We start from the raw sequence: 18,575 nt of genomic DNA, 5'->3' as shown, positions 1-18,575 counted from the left end.
CCGAAAACGTTGCCGGTGCATTGCACAGCCCAAAGGGCATCACCAAAAACTCAAAGCTCCCATACCTCGTTCGACAGGTTGTCTTCTCGACATCTTCCTCGGCTACCCTGATCTGGTAGTATCCTGACCTTAGGTCAATCCTCGAGAAGTATTTTGCCTTTCCCAACCTATCGAACAGGTCCTCAATCCTTGGCAACGGGTACTTGTTCTTCTTGGTATACTTGTTGAGCAACCGGTAATCTATGCACATGCGCATAGATCCATCTTTCTTTTTCACAAATAATACCGGCGCCCCATACGGCGACTTGCTCAACCTAACATACCCTTTGCCCACCAACTCCTCTAGTTGGCACTTGAGCTCCTTGAGTTCTTTTTCGTTCAAACGATAGGGGGGACGAACCACCGCCTCAGCGCCCTCGACAAGCTCAATCTTATGTTCTATCGGTCGTGCGGGGGGCAACCCCGCCGGTAGCTCCTCCAGCATGGTATCCTGGAATTGGTCCAACACTCGCTGGATCACTAAAGGCACTTCTTCCGTTCTTGTCTTTTTGTCACTCTTCACCGAGAGTAAGCACAAAAAGGCTGCCTTAGTTCCTTTAGTGAGTTGTCCTCTCGTGGACACTAGGTTCAAGCATGACTCTTTGGCCTTGCTTTGCCCTACCTTTAGATCCTGGGCCTCCACCCTAGATCTTCTTCCTTGGGCATTCGCCAATACCACAAGGTTCCTACCTTGTCCATGCAGGGCTACCACGAACCGATTAAACCAATCCATTCTGAAGATCACGTCAAATCCCGCCATATCCAAGACGGTGAAATCCATGTCCACTTTCCATGTCCCCACTTCGACTCTCGCTTGTCGAAGTACCTCATCGGTGCTTTGGCTACCCTGAACAAACTCTATAGTCCTTGGTTCGCCTAGCCGCTGCACCGTTAGTCCGGCTTGCCGGACTATGTCTGCAGCCACAAAATTATCCGAAGCACCCGTGTCAATAAGGATCTTAACAAAGCTACCTCCGAGCTTCCCTCGGAGGGCTAGTAGATGTCGCGAACGACTCTCTACCAAAGTTGCTCGTGTAATGAGTAACTTTGAGTTAGGGACTGGATCACATACCTCAGTTTGGACTTCACCCGACTTGATGGCCATATTGGCTCTGGCCTTCTTCGGGTAGGGACATTCCCTCGAGAAGTGTCCCGCTTCGCCGCAGTTGTAGCATACGTTGTTTCCCACGCTGCTATACGACTTGACCTTCTTATCCGTGGGTTTGTCCTTTTTCGCTTGACTCCCCCACGTACTCGCTCGCTGGCCACCGGATTTGCCTTTCCGGAACCCCGAGGACTCATTCTTAGAGAAACTCCTTTTGAATTTCCCCTTGCTATACGTTCCCCTTGGTTTGGCCCCTTTGCTAAATGTGGATCCCGACCCCGTCGTGTTCCCCTTTCGCAGGTTATCGTTGAAATGCACCTTGATGGCCGCATCCAACGCTTCCTTGTAGTTGGTCGGGTTCCACCTCATCACCTCGCCGCGAGCCCAGGTTTGCAAACCTGATATGAAGGCATGGAACGCATCCATATCCCCCATGTCCGTGACAAGTATCCTCTTTGCCATGAACCCATTCACATATTCCTGGATGGTTCCTGTCTGTTTCAGCCTACTCAGTTCATCCCTCAGATGCAGAGTGGCATTCGGAGGAACATATGTTGCGCGGATCCTCGCCTTCATCATGTCCCAAGTGACCACCGGTCCTTCGTTGGCCTCCGTTGTTCTCCACCAAGACTTGGCATTATCTGCCAAGTATGGTTTTGCACATGGGACCTTCTCCGAGCTTGGTAACCGCAACGCTCGGAAGTAGTCCTCCATATCGTAAAACCAATCCTCCACCACCTTATAGTCATTCACTCCCTTGAAGACCGGTGGGGGCTTTGGTTTGTACTTGGGAACTGCCTGAGGGACTGATTCCACTTCAGTCTGTTCGACCTTGTCTGGTTTTGCCTCAGTCCCGGCCGAAAGATCCGCACCTTCTGCGCTGCCAGCATCCGCAGTCTTTTTCTTTTTCTTCCGCCTCTCGTCACGCTTTAGCTTGCGTACGAGAGTTTCCAGCAGGGCATTGGTCTGTGCCAACTGTCCTTCTAGCACGTCCAATCGAGCCTTGGACGACCGAACCTCGCCACCGGACTCCTGTTTGGAGGTTTCCTCACTGGAGTCCTCCTCATGCAAGGATTCCTCATCCATAGCCTCTTGTTTGACCGGAGGCTCCAGCTCTGGCAGAGGTTCCGTCTCCGCCTGGGTTCGCTTACGCCCTGCCCTTGCCATCTCCCAGCAATCCGCCTCTATCCTTCGCTAGAACTGAGGAAAAGGCTCCGATACCAAATTGTAAGCCACAATTTTTTCCTTTCCAATTTGCCAGCTTACCTCGTCTATCCGTCCAACACTGCCTTGGCTTTTGCTAGGTTCCCTTGCCAAGGTTCTCGCCTATGGTACCAGCTCCTACTTGGTTTCAGCTACTCACTGGACGAGCAACGGAGTGTTAGCCATCCTTCCACGGATTCCCAAATCACTCCCAATCCCCCTCCCCGGGTTAGACTGGACTTAAGGTTCGGCTACACTCCCCACAAGCACAAGCAGCCAAGCACACCAAGCTTCCAGGTTCCTAACATCCCTTGGTACCACAAGACTTGATCATGGGACCCTCTAAATCCCAAGTCTTGAGTGCAACACTTGCTTCGGGACGCCGGGGCGAAACACCGTGGCCTAACGGCCCGGTATGGGTACCTCTCGCCCCCCATTTCCATCCCGAAGGAAGGCCCAAGCCCCTAGGAAGGGCGAGGACCAATGAGCCGCATGGTACTCAAGTGGGGCACCACTCCACATGAGCCGGGAGCACCGCAATCGGTTTCCCTTTCGGGAGTGGGAGCTGCTCTTGAGCACTTCCTTGGATGGCCCCTCCGGCACCAGCCAAGTCCATGCTCACTCCCACCCAAGGCCCCTTAGTCCCAGTCCCAACCTCAAGTCGGTTTGGAAGCCCAACTGGAGAGTCCCTTCAAAACTGGTTCCTGGACCTCACTATCCCTACTATACTTTTGGAACCCCCTGCAGCCCCCCCCCCCTGGGGGATGCACGCTTTGGGCTTTCACCCCTTGACCCGTATTAGTATTTGGACTTAGTCTCTGGCTCGATCTCGGATCCGATTTCGGATCCGACTTCGGATTCGGTCTCAGACTCGATCGCGGACTCGATCTCGGACCCGATCTCGGGCCCGACCTCGGACTCGACTTCGGACTCGGTCTCGGACCCGATTTCGGATCTCGGACTCCGTCTCGAACTCGGTCTCGAACTCGGACTCGAACTCGGTCCCCGAGTCGGTCTTGGGCTCGATTCCGGACTCTATCTCGAACTCGGTCCTAGAGTCGGTCTTGGACTCGATCTTTGACTTGGTCCCATCCGATGAACTCTTTGTCATTTTGGTCATGCTTTCGGGGTTCCCTTAGCCTACGACACCTCGGCGAGTTGGTTCCTTACAGTGCACGAGATGAGGCGGACCTGGTTGTGCGTGTGGGCGATCTCGAGCTTGAGTTGCAGTCGTTGCGGGTGGTGCCGAGTCAAGCTTTTGACCTCATTCTTGGTATGGATTGGTTGCAGCGCAATCATGCCAAGTGTGATTTTGAGGCTTCTCCCCCTTGTCTCATACTTCCTTATGTTTCATCCATTCCTCTCACTTCTGTACCTCTTTGTCCCTCTACTTCTACCTCTGCTTCCATTACTTTTGTTTCCCCACTGTTTCCTCTTGTGTTTCCATCTTGTTCTGCTCTTCCCTTTTCTGATCCCTCCGATAATCTTTGTGTTGCAGCTGTTGACCAGCTCATGAAGGAGTATTATAATATCTTTGAATTTGACCTATCGTTTGGGGCCAAGATTGCCACACGTCATCCCATTCCAACAGGGGATGCTCGTCCAATCAAGGTTCCTGTTCATCGTCGGTCACCCAAGGAGATCAAGATTTACGTGCAAATGTCAAGGAGATGTTGGAGAAGGGTGTTATTCGGAAGTCGCAGAGTCCTTGGGCATGTGAACCTCATCTTGTGACGAAACCTGATGGGAGTATTCGTTTCTGCATCGACTATTGTCTGTTAAATGAAGTGACGATCCCGGACGTGTACCCTCTTCCTCACACTGCTGATCTCTTGGATCGTCTGGGGCGAAATCGTTGGTTTACCAAGCTAGATCTTGCTTCTGGGTATTGGCAAGTACCGATGGCCAAAGAAGATATTCCTAAAACTGCTTTTCATACACCATTTGGTTTGTACGAGTTCTTGGTAATGCCATTTTGTTTGAACAATGCTCCAGCAACTTTTCAACGGATGATGGACAAGGTTCTTTGCGATATGCCAGAGATGACGGCTGACTTCATTGATGATGTCTTGATCCACTCGGAGGGGACGTGGGAGGAGCACGTTCGTGATGTTTGTAAAGTGTTGGATCGGCTACGCGACGTTGGTTTAAAGCTGAAGCGGTCAAAGTGCGTGTTTGGGTCCAAGGACACAACTTATCTTGGGTACCGTATTTCTCGTGAGGGTTTGCAAGTTGATCTTGACAAACTTGTGGCTGTTCTGAAGTTCTCTACTCCGAAATGTGTGAATGATGTGCAGCGCTTTTTGGGTAAGGTGTAGTATCTCGGTCGTTTTGTGGATCATCTTTCCGATCGCACTATACCATTGCGAGCGTTGCTGAAGTCATCAACGTCATCTTTCATTTGGTCTCCGGATTATGAGTGGGCGTTCGTGAATCTCAAAGAGCTATTGACGACTCCTCCGGTTTTGGCATATCCTGACTACACTCGACCTTTTATTTTGCGCGTGGATGCTTTTGACATTGGTCTTGGAGGTGTGTTGATGCAAGAGAGCTCGAGTGTGCCTAGTCAGCGCCATCCCATTACATACATAAGCCGTACATTATAACCAGCGGAGATGAACTACTCCACGACGGAGGAGTGTTTAGCAGCAGTCTGGGGTTTCGAGAAACTTCATACATATCTACATGGTTTTCGGACGTTACTTGAAGATGACCATGTTGCTGTTACTTCATTATTGAAGCGGAAGAACCTGGTTGGTCATACGGCTCGATGGGCTTTGAAGCTTTAGATATATGATTTCGATGTTGTTCATCGCCCAGAGAGTTCTATGGCTGATGCTGATGCCCTTTCTCGAGCTCCTCTTCCTTCTCCACTCATTTCTCATGTTTCTGACGAACCTGTTGTTCCAGCATCTGTGGATTTTCTAGATGAGGATTCTGTGCCGTCGGCGGTTGCTGTCCTTGACGTTCAGTGTCCACAGGGCGCAGAGCAAGATCTACCTTCTCTTGATGAGGTTCGCGAGGCTCAAAAGATTGAGCTGTGGATTTGAAGGTTTCGAGATGGGTTTGAGAATCCTGCATCACTTGCTGATGACTTGCCTTTCCGGCATTTACATTCTCAATATCGCCTTGAAGATGGCCTTCTTTATTTTGTGGGGATAGATCCTAATGATCATTTACGGCTAGTGGTGCCTTCGGTGTTTATTCCACGGTTTCTCCATGCCTACCATGATTCTCCTGTTCTAGGTGGGCATATGGGACACCGTCGTGTCACCGAAAAGCTGCGTAGATCTTTCTATTGGCCAGAGATGTGACGTGATATTATATGTGCGTAGCTGCATTTGGTGCCAAGCTCGTAATACTCCTTTTTGTGTTGCGGAAGGACGGTTGGAGTCAATTGCAGTTTCTCGTCCATTTGAGTTGGTGGCATTTGATCTTATGGGACCTTTTCCACGATCGACTACTGGCAATGAGTATGTTATTATTGCTTTTGACTACTTGACTCGTTGGGTGGAAGTTGGTGCTCTTGCTAGTGCCTTTGCAACTGCTGTTGGATACTTCCTCCTCAATCGAGTGGTGTTCCAGCATTCTTGTCCAGAGCGGATTCTTTCGGATAATGGTCCTGCATTTATGGCTGAGGTATTTCATGTTTTGACATCTCGGTTGGGGATACGCCACACTTTTAAGAGTGCTTATCATCCACAATCAGATGGTCTGGTGGAACGGCTCGTTTAAACATTCAAAGGGATGATTGCGAAATATGTGAACTTTCAGCATTCGGATTGGGATGGTTATTTGCCGTCTCTTCGCTATGCTTATATCACAGGGGTGCAGAGTTCTGTTGGTGCTTCACCATATAAACTTCTATATGGTCATGATCCAATATTACCAACAGAGCTGGGTTTACCTTCGCGATTGCCACGAGCTCCTGATGCTAGGTCATGGGATCAATATTTGACAAGCATTCTTCCACTTGTCCGAGCAGAGTTTGCTGAACACTTAGGCCGCATACAAGTGGGACAACAATGACGCTACAATTCCTATCATCGTCCACCTGCGAAGTACAAAGTGGATGATTTGGTGTTAGTCCGTTTTCCCCATCTTACGGTCCGTGGTTTATCTAAGGGGCTCCTTGGGCAGTGGAAAGGACCGTATCGGGTGTTGCGGCAAGTTGGACCACAAGTTTATGAGGTTCGGCATGACGTTCAGCAGATCGATCCTCTGGAGATTGTGCATGTGCAGCGGTTAAAACACTTCATACAAAGGGATCAGGAGCAGTTAATACCGTCTACAAATTCACCGATGCTTCCTCCTGATGTTCTTCCAAATCCCGGCCCATCTACAAGAGAATCCTGACGGCCTTCCATTATTCCGAGAGGAAGGGATGATGTGAGGGCCAAGTGTATGGCTACGATGCCATATACTAATATTAGCGTAGTGGGATTTTAGTAGCCGTCGGATTGGTTTCAATCCGGACCACTCGCTCCTATATATAAGCTATAGTTTTTGGGCTAATTGATATGCACATTTCTGTATTCCTTTTCTATATTCCATGCACTCACATATATATATATGGGCATTGCTCTCTTATTCACACATAAAAAAGTAGAAGAGACAAAGTAAAACTAACCAAAAGTCACGATCTGGAGGGAAGCTGGAACATTCCATCAATAGTTGAGGAAACCAAAAGAACTTGACAGCTACAAATTAAAGGTGTCTTCTGCTTCCTGTCTATCACTAGCCACATTCACGGCTCATCCAGCATTTTCTCTATAATATTGTGATTACCACCTTCATCACATTGCCTTTGAAAATTCAAGATGTAAACAAGCTCCCCAACCTTGTATAGCACCTTTTCATGCCCTATTGGCCCAGCCAAATAATTTAGTGATTGAATTCTAGACCGCATACTCCTTTCAAGCAGAAAAGATCAGTTATAATCTCTCACAGTGCATCGCCTCCAATCCAGAATTTAGAATCTGGAGTATCAGTAGCCTTGCAAGGGCCGCCACACCGGATGGTACAATATACGAATGCACAGATCAGACAATAACTGGTACAAGCCGCTCTCTACAAAACACAGAGCGGCATTTCAAGGGAGTAGAGCTGAGCAAACTCTCAGGAGAACTTGAAACGGCATTTCAAGGGAGCAGAGCTGAGCAAACTCTCAGGAAAACTTGAAACGCCTATCGACATATCACAACAATAAACAGCCAGGCCCCCATTATTGGCACAAAACAGGCAGACTCTCTAGCGAAGGTCAGGGCAAGTCACGCACAGCCGAGTGCTTACTCTGTTCAACGAGGCAAGCTGCTCCTCTTCTGCCGCAGCTTCTTGCTTTCTTTCCACAGATACTTCCTCTCCTCCCTTCGATTTGCTTACCGGATCATCCACAGATCCCATAACCCTAGATCCTTACCAACAAGGCCGTCCAAGAACTGATCGTGCACTTCGCTGAGTTGGCACGCTTGCCACGAAAAACTCATTGAAAATGATATCCTGGACACCGCGATCACAGGGAAAACGGAATCAAGACCCAGCTACGTAAGTAATGCAAGCAAGCCCGAGGCAAGATGCCATGGAAATAGCTTCGCAATGACCAAGCCCAAATCCAAATTCACTAGATTGACCGGGATATTCCTGTGGATCTTTTCTAATAAGAGACGAGATTTGGTTTTAAATGAGGAGATTTCTTATAATAATTGTGTTTAAAGTGTGCATGTGAGATGTTCTTGACTGCTGGAACTGGTGCCACTTTATAATGTTTGTGCCCGTTTATAAATCACTTCCTGTAGAACATTCGTCAGTGACGTGGTAGATAACCCTTGGATGGTCCAAATTTGCAACCTAACATTTGAAACATTGGCACATTAGCACATGGCATGCCACCTCACACATATAACCTTTCCAAGTTTGACTGGCCTTTGACTGGATGTGGGAATATGCTTTAACGTGTTCGTTTGTCCTTAGGGTTCTTGAGGTCGTAAGAAATGTGGACCCCCGAAGCTTTTTACCCTCGTTCTTTGGGAATGAAGGACGGAGGTCCGGGCAGTGGCGGCGGCAGCGCAAGGCGCGGGAATCGTCCACTCCCCCGATCGGTGAGTCCGGCGCTAGAATTGGCATAGAATTTTCCCGCGCATCACCGCAGCCGGGGAATGAATCGCAATCCGCCGCTTTCGAGCGCCAATGGCGAGCAGGATCGCGCAAGAACGCCCGCGGCGGTGACGAGCGGCAATATTTCGGACGAGATCCGCGACGGCGAGGCGTCTGTCAATGGCGGCGATGGCAGCGGCTACTCGTCCTTCTCTCCCTCGGATCCAAACGAGCTCCTCCTCCGCCAGGGCCCCCGCCACGCGCCGCTCACTCCCCTCCGGATCGTCCGCGGCCTGGCGTGCCTCCTCGTCCTCCTCTCCACCGCCTTCTTCATGCTCATCTTCCTGGCGCCATTCTGCTGCGTCCTCGTCCGGATCTTCAGCCGCCACCACAGCCGCGAGCTCGTCGCCTTCTTCTTCGGCCACTGGCTCGCAATGTGGCCCTTCCTCTTCGAGAACATCAACGAGACGAGGGTGGTCTTCTCGGGCGATCGCGTCCCGGGCGGCGAGAGGGCGATCGTGATTTGCAACCACAGGACGGAGGTGGATTGGATGTACATCTGGAACCTGGCGCTGCGCAAGGGCCGGATTGGGCACGTCAAGTACGTGGTCAAGAACAGCGTCCGCGATCTCCCCGTGTTTGGCTGGGCGCTCTACGTGATGGAGTTTCTCCTCATCGAGAGGAAGTGGGAAGTGGACGAGCCCCTCATGGAGCGCTATCTCTCGAGCTTCAAGGACGCCAGGGATCCTCTCTGGTTGATCCTCTTCCCGGAAGGAACTGACTACACGTAAGTTCTTCTCTCCTGTGTTTTCCTTCTTTGTTTCGAGTAACGTTTTGATCGATCGACACGCGCAGGGAGCAGAAGAAGCTGGCTGGCCAGGAACTCGCCGAGAAGAAAGGCTTGCGCAAGCTCAATCACGTACTCATGCCAAAGACCAAAGGATTCCAATCGTGCGTGAAGAACCTTGGCAGCTCTCTCGACGCAGGCAAGCATCATCCATCCAAAAACTTTGGCTTTAAAGTTTAACTTCTTTCTTCTTTTTTTCCAGTCTACGATCTCACGATCGGCTACAAGAACCGCTGCCCTCTCTTCATCGACAACCTGTTTGGAATCGATCCATCCGAAGTCCACATTCACATCCGGCGCATACCCGTGGAGCAAATCCCCTCCGATGCAAACGGGTGCTCGTCGTGGCTGTACAAGGCGTACGAGCGCAAGGACGAGCTCCTCAGCTCCTTCATCAAGAAGGGTTACTTCTCTCCCGGAGGAAGCATCGAGGACAAGCTCCCGACGAGCAAGTCCCTGGTAAACTTCACCGGAGTAGCGGCGTTCACGCTCGTCCTGGGATACCTCGTCGCCTCCTGCCTCTGGATGAAGCTCTACATCGGCCTCAGCTGCCTCTACTTCGCAATCGTGAGCCACTTTGGCTGGAGATCGGCTTAAGGGGAGGTCGTTCTTTCCTTCTTCGCTTAGTTTCCTCGGTTCTCCTTTTTTTCCTACTTCGGTATCCTCGTTTCTCCTTTTTCTCCTCCTCTTTGTAAATGTGTACCTCGTTTAATACCACGACGCCTCCTTGAGAGCGATTGCCGAGACAGTTTGTTGCTGTGTGAGCTCGTCTTTCGGCCTTTTGGTGAACTGTTTCGTTCCCAGGTAAGTCTCGAGCCGGTTAAGCACGGAGCGAGCATCCGGATCGTTGTGCTTCTGGAGCAGTGGAACGAATCTTGTCACGATGGTGTTCATCAGCTTCATGAAAGGCTTTGGATACGACTGGTAGAGCCGGAATCCTGCAGTCTACACCAAAAGAAAGAAAAAAAGTAAAGACTTATGGCACAAAAAGCAGTCAACCTCGAGAAAAGCAAACAAAGCGGACGCGCTGTAGCGATTTGCGGGAAGATGGTTGAGGAGTTGCGCGCACCATTTCCATCCATTTGCAATGCCGTGCCCGTTTGCTCCTCCTGTCTGCGTGATGGCGGCATATAGAGTTACGTACGCAGTCATCCGTGCAACGTAATCATCTGCCGTCTCCAGAGTGCCAGAATCGTCCTCGCGAAATCCTAGCATGTTGTAATAGCTCTTGTCACTCTCGTAGTCACCCTGACAATTCTCATCCGTTAGTACCAGGGGAGAAAGAAGCTAGAGAAAGTTACCTTCTTGTACATGAAGTACTTTGGAACAGTCAAAATACAAACCACATTCAGCTGCGCGAGAACAGCGTCCATGACAACCGGAAGCTACCAAGAAGAAATCAAGAAACAAACGTCCAGTTTCGATAACATCCATATAGATTACTTACCTGACTTGACACGTTAACGACGATTCGAGCGAACACATAGGCATATGACGGGGCCCTTGAGACCTGCGCCTCACACTGAGACATAAGCTGCCAGCAAAAGATTCGACAGCGTCAGGCTGTGAAACTCGAGATATCATGTGTAAAACCTTCGACGCTAGTGTTGAAACGACAAATGCCTGGCTTTGAGGATTGTTCGCCAGCTGCAAAAACTCCATTGACACCTTTCTTCAAGAACAAAAACAAAACAAAGAAGCATTACGACGATCAAACTACAGTTGTTTTTGTACCTCACTTGCTCCTCTGTAGCGGCAACTTGATTCCACAGTTTACCTATTTGAAATCCCAAAGCCTTGAGGTTCTGGGGAAAAACATCCATTTGCTCATCATCCAAAAAACAGAAGAGAAAAAGCAACTCTACCTTCCTCAACACAGGATTCGCCTGCAATGACTTTGAAGCTTCATTTAGTTGTTGGAGTATCTTCTTTCTTCCCATCTCATTGTCCGCTGCAGATTTTGAGACTCTTAGTTGAGGCGCTCCTCGCGACGGTTTCGCGCTTTCGTTCTCCTTTCGGTCTGCCTCAGCTTTCTGGGCAGCCTCGGCTTGCCGTTTCTTTTCAGCTTCGGCTGCCACTTGTTCCTCCAGTTTTCTTATTCGCTGTGCTTCAGCCGCCTTAGCTGCTGCAATCTTTAAACCCCTCGTCAGTGTGCGCCTAAAGCTAAAACCCTGAAAAGAATACCTCTGCGTCAGCCTTCGCTTTCTGTTGCCGTTCCATTTCTTCTCGAACGGAGTGTTCTCTTCTCTGTGCCTCCTCGTCTTTTTTAATTTTCCGCTCTTCAACTTGAGAACGTTGTTCATGGTCACGCTGCAATGCTGATAGGTGCTTATCACGCTGCTCGGCACTGCCAAACCGCATTTCAATATCCGTTCAGAAAAATAAACAAGAGAAGGCACACACATTAAGCGCTGGTACTGCTTGTCACTTCGACGAGTCATCTCGCATTTTGCCTCCTCGTCTTTCATAACTTGGGCAATTTTTTCAGCTGACCGTTGTGTCTCCTCCAAAAGAGCGGATTCTAATTGAAACCTCTTTTGTCTCAATTCCTCCTAAGATCACGTTTAGTCCAACACCAATTAGAGAAGAGTGTAAACCAACCTGGACTCGAAGAATTCTCAATCGCTCAGCTTCAAAAAGAGCTGCTTCTACTTTGCTTGTAGTTAAGAAGATGGCGTCTTCGTCATATGGAGATTTATGTGTTAGAACCCTGTCGAACGCTGTGAATTTTTGCCTTAAACCAAAAAAAACGAAAGAGAAGAAAAGTAAATCTCGCAACCAACCTTGAAGAGTTGTGGACAACAGGAGCTTGTCTATCACGTCCCGGATCATTTTGACTGAACACATCCTCCTCCTCATCATCGTCATCGTCATCCGAGCTCTCAAAGTCTTCATCATCGAGCCGCATGACGAAAGGTTTGCTGATCCTGTTAAAGTCGGCTACTTCTTCGCTCAGCCCCCAGCTACAGACATATGATCACCAACACAACGCTCATTCGCGAATACTAAAGACATGATCCATACCGTTGCTGAGGAACGCTTTCACTTTCTCGCACGTCCCCCTCCTCGTGAAGCCGCGACCCGCTCATCTTCTCCGTCAGCTCCTCCAGCTCGTCCCTGAGATCGCCCAGCGTCCAGTCGGGCTGCGGATCAACCATACCCAGCAGCGCATCCCGGCCTCTCCCGGACGCTGCGAGCTTCGCCACATCCTTCGGCACAAGCCTTGCTAGAGAATGCGGCGACAGCCCCTTGGATGGAGACTCGTCGGGATCCACATTCTGGGAACAATCGTCGCTGCCAGCGGTCGCAGCTCGCGTACCTCTCTCCTCGGACAGGGCCACATTGGTGAAGAGCGGCGCCAAAACCCTGGGCCGCAATGGCGATTCCGGGCGCATTAGCGATTCCACCATCGCCGCTGGAGATCCAGACTTGCGCCTTCTCATCGGTTCCAGAAGCGGGCTCCCGCTCATTGCTTCCTGCCCTAAAATAAGAACCCTAAACTCCCAACTTTAAACCCTTAAAAACATTCTTCTGATAGCCCTAATTTCGAACTTTACACCTTTTAAAATTATATTGTTACATTAGCCCTAACCCTAAGAACAGGGTTTCCTCCTGTGGGAGATAATGGTGACAAGTAACATGGATTCTGAGTGTCAAGACAAATGCCAGCCCAAAGTGAAGAATTCCCACGCGCTACCCCCCGTGCTTCTAGCAGCGAGACGATTCCGAGATTATTCCAAAAGATCCTCTGGGTGATCGCCTTTGTCCCCATCCTCCTTTGATTAATACGTTGATCTTTACAAAGGAGAGAAAAGAAAAATCTATAGTACCATTCGCTTGGCACGGCTGACAGCCACCACAGGAAATTTGAGGCCCGACATCGCGGAGAATATTCCCATCGGTGGGGGAATCTACGGCTGCGGTGGCCCGTCACCCGTCAAGGCGCTATTCGTCTCATTTTCTTTGTTTCTCCCTCCATTTTTTCTCAGAGCTAGGGCAGATCGAGCGATCAGTCGGTGCGCGTGGATGCGGTGGCGCGAGGGATCTCTGCCAGCAGCGCCGTCGCGCGCGTGAGGGAATTCGAGGTTTTAGGTTGCTTCTCATGAGCGCCGGCGGATGATCGGAAAGAGGGGGAAGTGGGCGATTCACGTCTCCCATTTTCCTCCGGCGCTTGGGATTTGTGTCGCTTATGGCAGCAGATGTAGTGCATTCTTGCCTAGCACTAGACAAGTTTTCGATTCCAGCAGCTGACTGACAAGGGTCTGGCGAAAAAATGCCAGGAAACATACGTGTTGCTGGTGATTATTTGCTCTTCTTCTTTGTTCTTTGAAAGAATCAGCTCGAGTGATTTATTGTTTTCGTGGCTTGCAGTTTTGGAAGCGATCGACTTGCCTTCCACTGTCACAGGTAATTGATTCGTCCAGCTTTCCTCCACCGATTTCTTATGGTGTTCTATATTTTCATAAACAGATGGGAAGTCTGTCGCTGTGAAAGGTCCGATGTTCCTCACTTCATCGTTTCTTCGTTCTCACTTCTCACCGTTTGTTTGTTTACTCCTCACTATGTAGTTTCTGTTGGAAGGCGAGAGTTTCAAACATCGTCTGTAGAGCCACAAGATGGTCGAACGCAGCCTTGGAACTTGGAGTATCTGTTGTACGTGTTTTCATTCGAGTGGCTCACTTCTCTCTTTAACATGCTTCGTGATTTTTTCTAGTCCTGTGCTTAATCTCCGGGACAACCTTCTGGTTTCTTTATTGGATAGCAAAGGAGATGTCGTTGCTAGAGCTGGTAAGCTTTGGGGAGTGGGAACGAAGTTTTGCTAACTCTTGCTTCTTTCTAGAACTCGAGACGCCTGGAATTGTACAGAAAGGCTTTCAGGATTCGTTCATTGCTTTAAAAGCCGGTGGTCGCATACACGTAAAAGTCAGCTTCGTGCTATCGGAGGAGGAGCGAAGAAAAATCGAAGCAATGGTATACAAACGGATCTGTGGTAACTTCCATAACTTGTTCATCTGCAGAGATTGGCAGCCACGAAGAAACGGAAAGGACTCGGTCAGTCGTTCAAGTCTCGCCGAGCACCTGTCTCTAACGTTAAGATCACTGAAATCAGTTCCGAGGAGGCCGAAAACTTGGATACTGTTCCACAAGAGATCTCCAAAGCGGATACTCGCAGTGGTCTGCCCGATGACGAAGATGCTTCCGGCCGTGGAACGGAAAAGGTTGAGGAATTATCACGGAAACGTTCTGGTCCAAAACCTGAGCTGGCAACTACCTTGAAGCCGGATCTTCCTCCGAAACATTGCGATGTAACAGCTCCCACTGCTACTGACACTGCAACTCCAGCATCAAATCCCGCTGTTGCTGAGGCCGACTCTAATTCTGATAGTAGCAGGCGCAAGGTATCGTTTCTCTGTTTCTTTCTTTTGAATCTCACTCGGAACTTTATCGCAGATTTTCAACTGGCTGTCTAGAAGACAACACGAGAACAGGGCAGAGTCTGGTGTGGAGAAAGCTGAAGAAGATAGTAAGTGGCTGGAGGACTTGAAGCTGAAGACTAAGATGGACAAATCTACGTCTGCCAAAGCAGCTAAAGCAGACGAGTGGATAAAAAATCTAGACCGATCGAGTGAGAAGGCCGGATCCTGTAAACAGGAAGGCTTGAGATCGAAGACGCACTCGCAAGAGGAAGGGAAGTTCCGCGATCAAGTGAAGCACTCGCAGAAAACAGTCAAACAGAAGCTTGAGGATTGGCGAGCCAAGGAGCTGGGACCTTGGAGGCGTACCTCCAAGGTCAGGCATGCAAGTCCTCCGGGATCAGAGCATGGTACAAGGTGGTCACTAAAACACGGGACGAAGCACAGAATTGAGAGAGAACGTTCGGCGGCTCAACATCCAGAACTGATGGCTGCAACGGCCAAACGCCTGGAACAAGAGGTTGGAAAAGAAATTCTCTTTGAGTCTTGACGTGATTTCGCATTGTTTGAAGAGTTCGAGCTCGGGCAGTTCCTCTCCTTCATCTTCTCCGGCAAACCATAGGAAGGTGTCCGGGGGTGTAAAGAAATTCGTGAAGCAGGTGTATCAATTGTTCTCACTTCTTCCCATCTTATGCGCTGGTCCCTCGCAGGTCCTGAGTGGAGCAGCTGTTGTAGCTGGTGCCATCGTTATGTGGCCAAGGTAGTCGTATTTTTATATAAATCCAAAGTATAACATTTTCCTGCTTTGTCCCGTGTAGAAGAGGATCCTCCAAAATCAAAGAAAGGTATACTCTACATGTTTGGCCTTTCTACGCAGCGATAACTCTTAACTCAAACCCCGCAGGTATCACATTGTGCAAAAGGGAGAAACTTTGAGCAGCATCGTTCCCGATGAATGGGAGGACCCCAACTCCAATTTCTATCGTCTGAATCCTCAGGTAAGGCTTGTAAAACTCGTGGAAGTCCCGGACTGAGCTTCAGGTTTGTGACAGATTCGCGACAAACATGTTATCTATCCCGGTCAACGAATCCGGCTAAGCTAGAAGCGAGCTAGAGTTTTGCGTGCTGCGTTATCGGCTGTCGGTAACGTCTAAAAAGGTTGTTGGTTTGTTGGTCTTGACCTTCCAGTGAGGAGGAAGGTGGAGGCTCTCTGACGGTAAATTCGTGTAAAATAATTTCCCACTTCTCGCCCGCTTTCTCGCTTTCCAGTCGCTTCTTTATGACTCATTCTTTCGTTAGTGCGCGACAGTGGTGCCCGCTTCTGACTGGTGAGTCCACCTTTGATTTTCTTCTGCTTTTTATAGACGTTTCTACACCCTTGGTTTTTTCATGCTTTCAGGAGAGCGGCAGTCCAGATCGAAGTCGTCGAGAGAATGGAGGTGCTCCAAGCGGCAGTGCTTGGTCTCTTGATCTTCTTGCTAGCTCAGTGGGGGTATGCCGCGCCTTCCAGAATGCAGTTCTATATGCACGACAACTTCAATCTCTCGCCGAGGACGGTGCTCCGGGTCGCGGGCTCCGCGAACTCTACAGCCGCATTTGGAGCGGTGATGGTGATCGACGATCTGCTCACCCAGGGCCCCTCGCCGGCGTCACAGCCGGTTGGAAGAGCGCAGGGGACTTACATGATCAGCGCGCTGGACGGCTCCAGCTTGCTCCTGACGTTCACGGCGGTGTTTAGCCGCGGGAGTGAGAATGGCAGCACCATAAGCTTCCATGGCGCGGACAGGTTCCTGCTAGCGGAGCGCGAGATCGCGGTGATCGGAGGCACTGGAAAGTTTCGAATGGCTCGAGGGTTTGCAGTACTCAACACGACATCGAACACCAACAGAGCCACAATCGTGGGCTTCGATGTTACTCTGCAAGTTTGATCGCTACCGTTAAAATGTTTTAAATTCTAGCATATTCTACAGGTGGCTTTATCGTAGCCGTGCAATTCTTTAGATGCGTGATAGTGACGAGGCTCTAGCCATTCGATCGTGTAGGAGTGTGAGCGAGCTCCAGGACGCGCAATCCCGCCTCGTCTTGCGCCATGGCAATCGCGTCTTCCTTTGCAATCTCCTCGTCCAGATGTATGGGCGATTCGGCGCCATCGCCAGCGCGCGCCTCGTCTTTGATCGCCTCATCCCGGACGAAGCCAAGAACGCCTTCTCCTGGGCGTCGATCATCTCCGCCTACACCGGCGCCGGGGATCTGGAGGGCGCGCGGCACCTCTTCCAAGCCATGCCCGCTCGCGATCTCGTCGCATGGAACGCCCTCCTCACGGCGTACGCGCAGCGCCAAGGCGAGATCAGCACCGCACGGGACGTTTTCCATTCCATCCCCGAGTGGAATGGCGTCTCCTCCACCGCGATGCTGGCGGCGTTGGCGCGCGAGGGGATGGTGAGCGAGGCCCGGGAGATTTACCAGAAGGACATGGAAGAACACGACCTCGTCTCCGCCACTGCGATGCTCAACGTCTATGCCAGAGCCGGGCATTTGCGGGACACTCAAAGTTTCTTCGAATCCATGCCCCAGCACAATCTCATCTCCTTTACAACACTGTTACTCGCAATGGCAGCAAATCACAAACTGGAAGAAAGCATTAAAGTATTTGATCGAGCTCCAGAGCTTGACATTTTCTGCTGGACGGCCATAGTTTCCGCAAATGCCGTTGAAGGGCATTTTGACCATGCATGGAGTCTCTACCATGCCATGCCCTGTTGGAGCCAAGTGACGTGGAATGCCATGCTGGCTGGGCTCTGCCGATGTGGCCAGGCCAGTGCCGCTAAAGCGTTTCTGGATGGCCTGCCTGAATGGGACACGGTGTCCTGCCTCGTCACCATCACCGGGCTTGCGGCATCTGGGCATGTGCAGCAGGCGTGCCAGCTCTTCAATGACGTGGCGGAGAGGGACGTGGTGTGCTGGAATGCCATGCTGTCGGCACACTGCGGGCATTGCCACCTGGAGCGGGCTCGGGCTTTCTTCGCGATGATGTGGCAGCGAGACACGGTGTCGTGGAACGCCATGGTGGCAGCCCATGCGCGTAAAGGCCAGGTGGAGGCATCTAGGCAGCTCTTGCAAGACATGGCCATGGAGGGTGTAAGCCCTGACGAGACCACCTTCACCAACATGCTCATTGGATTTAGCTACGCGGGAGATGCTAGCCTGAGCTACTGGTGCTTTGGATCCATGGGTGTGGATCACCATCTACAACCAAGTAAACAGCACTACTCTTGCCTCCTGGATGCCATCGCTAGAGCTGGAGATGTAGCGGCTGCTGAGAGTGTGATCAAGGGCATGCCATCGGAGCCACAGCCTGTAGACTGGCTGTGCCTGCTGGGAAGCTCGATGAGTCAGATCAACCAGATCCACAGCGGGGCTCGAGCAGCCCAACACGCTCTCACTCTGGATCCTCTCAACGAAATCACATACCTCCACCTAGCAAATGCGTGCCATCGATGGCCTTGATCTATAATCAAAGTTTCTAAAGAGGATGGATATTCTCTTCTTTATGCTTTTAAGATGTGATTTTTAATTAAATAAATTATAACTATAAAACAATTACCAGCTTGGTTAAGATTCATGGAGATTGTTCCCTCTAAGTCCAAATTCCTGGGCTTCCAGGAGATTGAATCCAGCATGAAGATCATGGTTTGGGCTTTCTTGCCTTCCCTGGTGCTTGATCAAAAGATTCTCGCCCTTATCATTGTCTCAAGCCCCCCAATGTAGATCACGAAGAGAGTTCCACTACCACCACAACAAGCGGAGTTGAGCTGGAGCAATAGGTCAATGAGGAGATTGCGAGGCACCAAGTCAAATACCTGGGTAAAATCCA

The 18,575-nt window shown here is 50.3% G+C and overlaps 5 protein-coding genes across 6 annotated transcripts; 4 read left to right on the top strand and 1 right to left on the bottom strand.

Moving 5' to 3' along the window:
* Nucleotides 1-8,297: 8,297 nt before the first annotated feature.
* LOC9632125 (probable 1-acyl-sn-glycerol-3-phosphate acyltransferase 5) lies at nucleotides 8,298-10,035 on the top strand. The gene is made up of 3 exons (XM_002967362.2): nucleotides 8,298-9,227; nucleotides 9,296-9,426; nucleotides 9,490-10,035. Exons 1-3 carry the CDS (start codon nucleotides 8,503-8,505, stop codon nucleotides 9,882-9,884), a joined length of 1,251 nt encoding a protein of 416 aa, XP_002967408.1. The 5' UTR covers nucleotides 8,298-8,502; the 3' UTR covers nucleotides 9,885-10,035.
* On the bottom strand, nucleotides 9,884-13,168 carry LOC112345416 (protein GLE1-like). The gene is made up of 14 exons (XM_024672124.1): nucleotides 13,118-13,168; nucleotides 12,880-12,933; nucleotides 12,312-12,763; nucleotides 12,071-12,250; nucleotides 11,889-11,997; nucleotides 11,691-11,839; nucleotides 11,472-11,634; nucleotides 11,153-11,419; nucleotides 11,022-11,092; nucleotides 10,881-10,959; nucleotides 10,735-10,821; nucleotides 10,589-10,672; nucleotides 10,287-10,535; nucleotides 9,884-10,232 (listed from the first exon to the last, which is right to left on the bottom strand). The coding sequence occupies exons 1-14, from the start codon at nucleotides 13,166-13,168 to the stop codon at nucleotides 9,996-9,998; spliced, it is 2,232 nt and encodes a 743-aa protein (XP_024527892.1). The 3' UTR covers nucleotides 9,884-9,995.
* A 109-nt stretch (nucleotides 13,169-13,277) lies between these two features.
* On the top strand, nucleotides 13,278-15,952 carry LOC112345392. Of its 2 annotated transcripts, XM_024672070.1 has the most exons (13): nucleotides 13,278-13,585; nucleotides 13,659-13,694; nucleotides 13,758-13,781; nucleotides 13,856-13,940; nucleotides 14,002-14,075; nucleotides 14,128-14,258; nucleotides 14,306-14,686; nucleotides 14,739-15,221; nucleotides 15,274-15,360; nucleotides 15,412-15,461; nucleotides 15,520-15,546; nucleotides 15,606-15,699; nucleotides 15,754-15,952. In XM_024672070.1, exons 1-13 carry the CDS (start codon nucleotides 13,561-13,563, stop codon nucleotides 15,802-15,804), a joined length of 1,548 nt encoding a protein of 515 aa, XP_024527838.1. In that variant the 5' UTR covers nucleotides 13,278-13,560; the 3' UTR covers nucleotides 15,805-15,952. The 2 variants fall into 2 exon arrangements, with proteins under 2 accessions (XP_024527838.1, XP_024527837.1); XM_024672069.1 differs by having other exon boundaries at nucleotides 15,274-15,461.
* LOC9632124 (dirigent protein 11) lies at nucleotides 15,920-16,697 on the top strand. Its single transcript, XM_002967361.2, has 2 exons — nucleotides 15,920-16,029; nucleotides 16,101-16,697. Exon 2 carries the CDS (start codon nucleotides 16,135-16,137, stop codon nucleotides 16,627-16,629), a length of 495 nt encoding a protein of 164 aa, XP_002967407.1. The 5' UTR covers nucleotides 15,920-16,029; nucleotides 16,101-16,134; the 3' UTR covers nucleotides 16,630-16,697.
* A 413-nt stretch (nucleotides 16,698-17,110) lies between these two features.
* On the top strand, nucleotides 17,111-18,208 carry LOC9632123 (pentatricopeptide repeat-containing protein At4g02750). Its single transcript, XM_002967360.2, has one exon. The coding sequence runs from the start codon at nucleotides 17,111-17,113 to the stop codon at nucleotides 18,206-18,208; it is 1,098 nt and encodes a 365-aa protein (XP_002967406.2).
* Nucleotides 18,209-18,575: the final 367 nt, after the last annotated feature.

This window comes from Selaginella moellendorffii, unplaced genomic scaffold (genome assembly GCF_000143415.4).
Source record: "Selaginella moellendorffii unplaced genomic scaffold, v1.0 SELMOscaffold_8, whole genome shotgun sequence".
Taxonomy (NCBI): domain Eukaryota; kingdom Viridiplantae; phylum Streptophyta; class Lycopodiopsida; order Selaginellales; family Selaginellaceae; genus Selaginella; species Selaginella moellendorffii.
Note: the sequence above shows the minus strand (reverse complement) of the source record. Positions and strands in the feature narration are given on the sequence as shown.

Bases quoted from the DNA above. Each gene is read 5' to 3' on its own strand.
- LOC9632125 (XM_002967362.2), top strand. From the start codon at position 8,503: ATGAATCGCAATCCGCCGCTTTCGAGCGCCAATGGCGAGCAGGATCGC. The intron at 9,228-9,295 runs GTAAGTTCTTCT...CGACACGCGCAG, and splicing joins CCGGAAGGAACTGACTACAC to GGAGCAGAAGAAGCTGGCTG. The intron at 9,427-9,489 runs GCAAGCATCATC...CTTTTTTTCCAG, and splicing joins TGGCAGCTCTCTCGACGCAG to TCTACGATCTCACGATCGGC.
- LOC112345416 (XM_024672124.1), bottom strand. From the start codon at position 13,168: ATGTCGGGCCTCAAATTTCCTGTGGTGGCTGTCAGCCGTGCCAAGCGA. The intron at 12,251-12,311 runs GTATGGATCATG...ATATGTCTGTAG, and splicing joins GAAAGCGTTCCTCAGCAACG to CTGGGGGCTGAGCGAAGAAG. The intron at 11,840-11,888 runs GTTGGTTTACAC...ACGTGATCTTAG, and splicing joins TGAGAATTCTTCGAGTCCAG to GAGGAATTGAGACAAAAGAG.
- LOC112345392 (XM_024672069.1), top strand. From the start codon at position 13,561: ATGCCAGGAAACATACGTGTTGCTG. The intron at 13,586-13,658 runs GTGATTATTTGC...CGTGGCTTGCAG, and splicing joins AGGAAACATACGTGTTGCTG to TTTTGGAAGCGATCGACTTG. The intron at 14,076-14,127 runs GTAAGCTTTGGG...GCTTCTTTCTAG, and splicing joins AGATGTCGTTGCTAGAGCTG to AACTCGAGACGCCTGGAATT.
- LOC9632123 (XM_002967360.2), top strand. From the start codon at position 17,111: ATGCTGGCGGCGTTGGCGCGCGAGGGGATGGTGAGCGAGGCCCGGGAG.
- LOC9632124 (XM_002967361.2), top strand. From the start codon at position 16,135: ATGGAGGTGCTCCAAGCGGCAGTGCTTGGTCTCTTGATCTTCTTGCTA.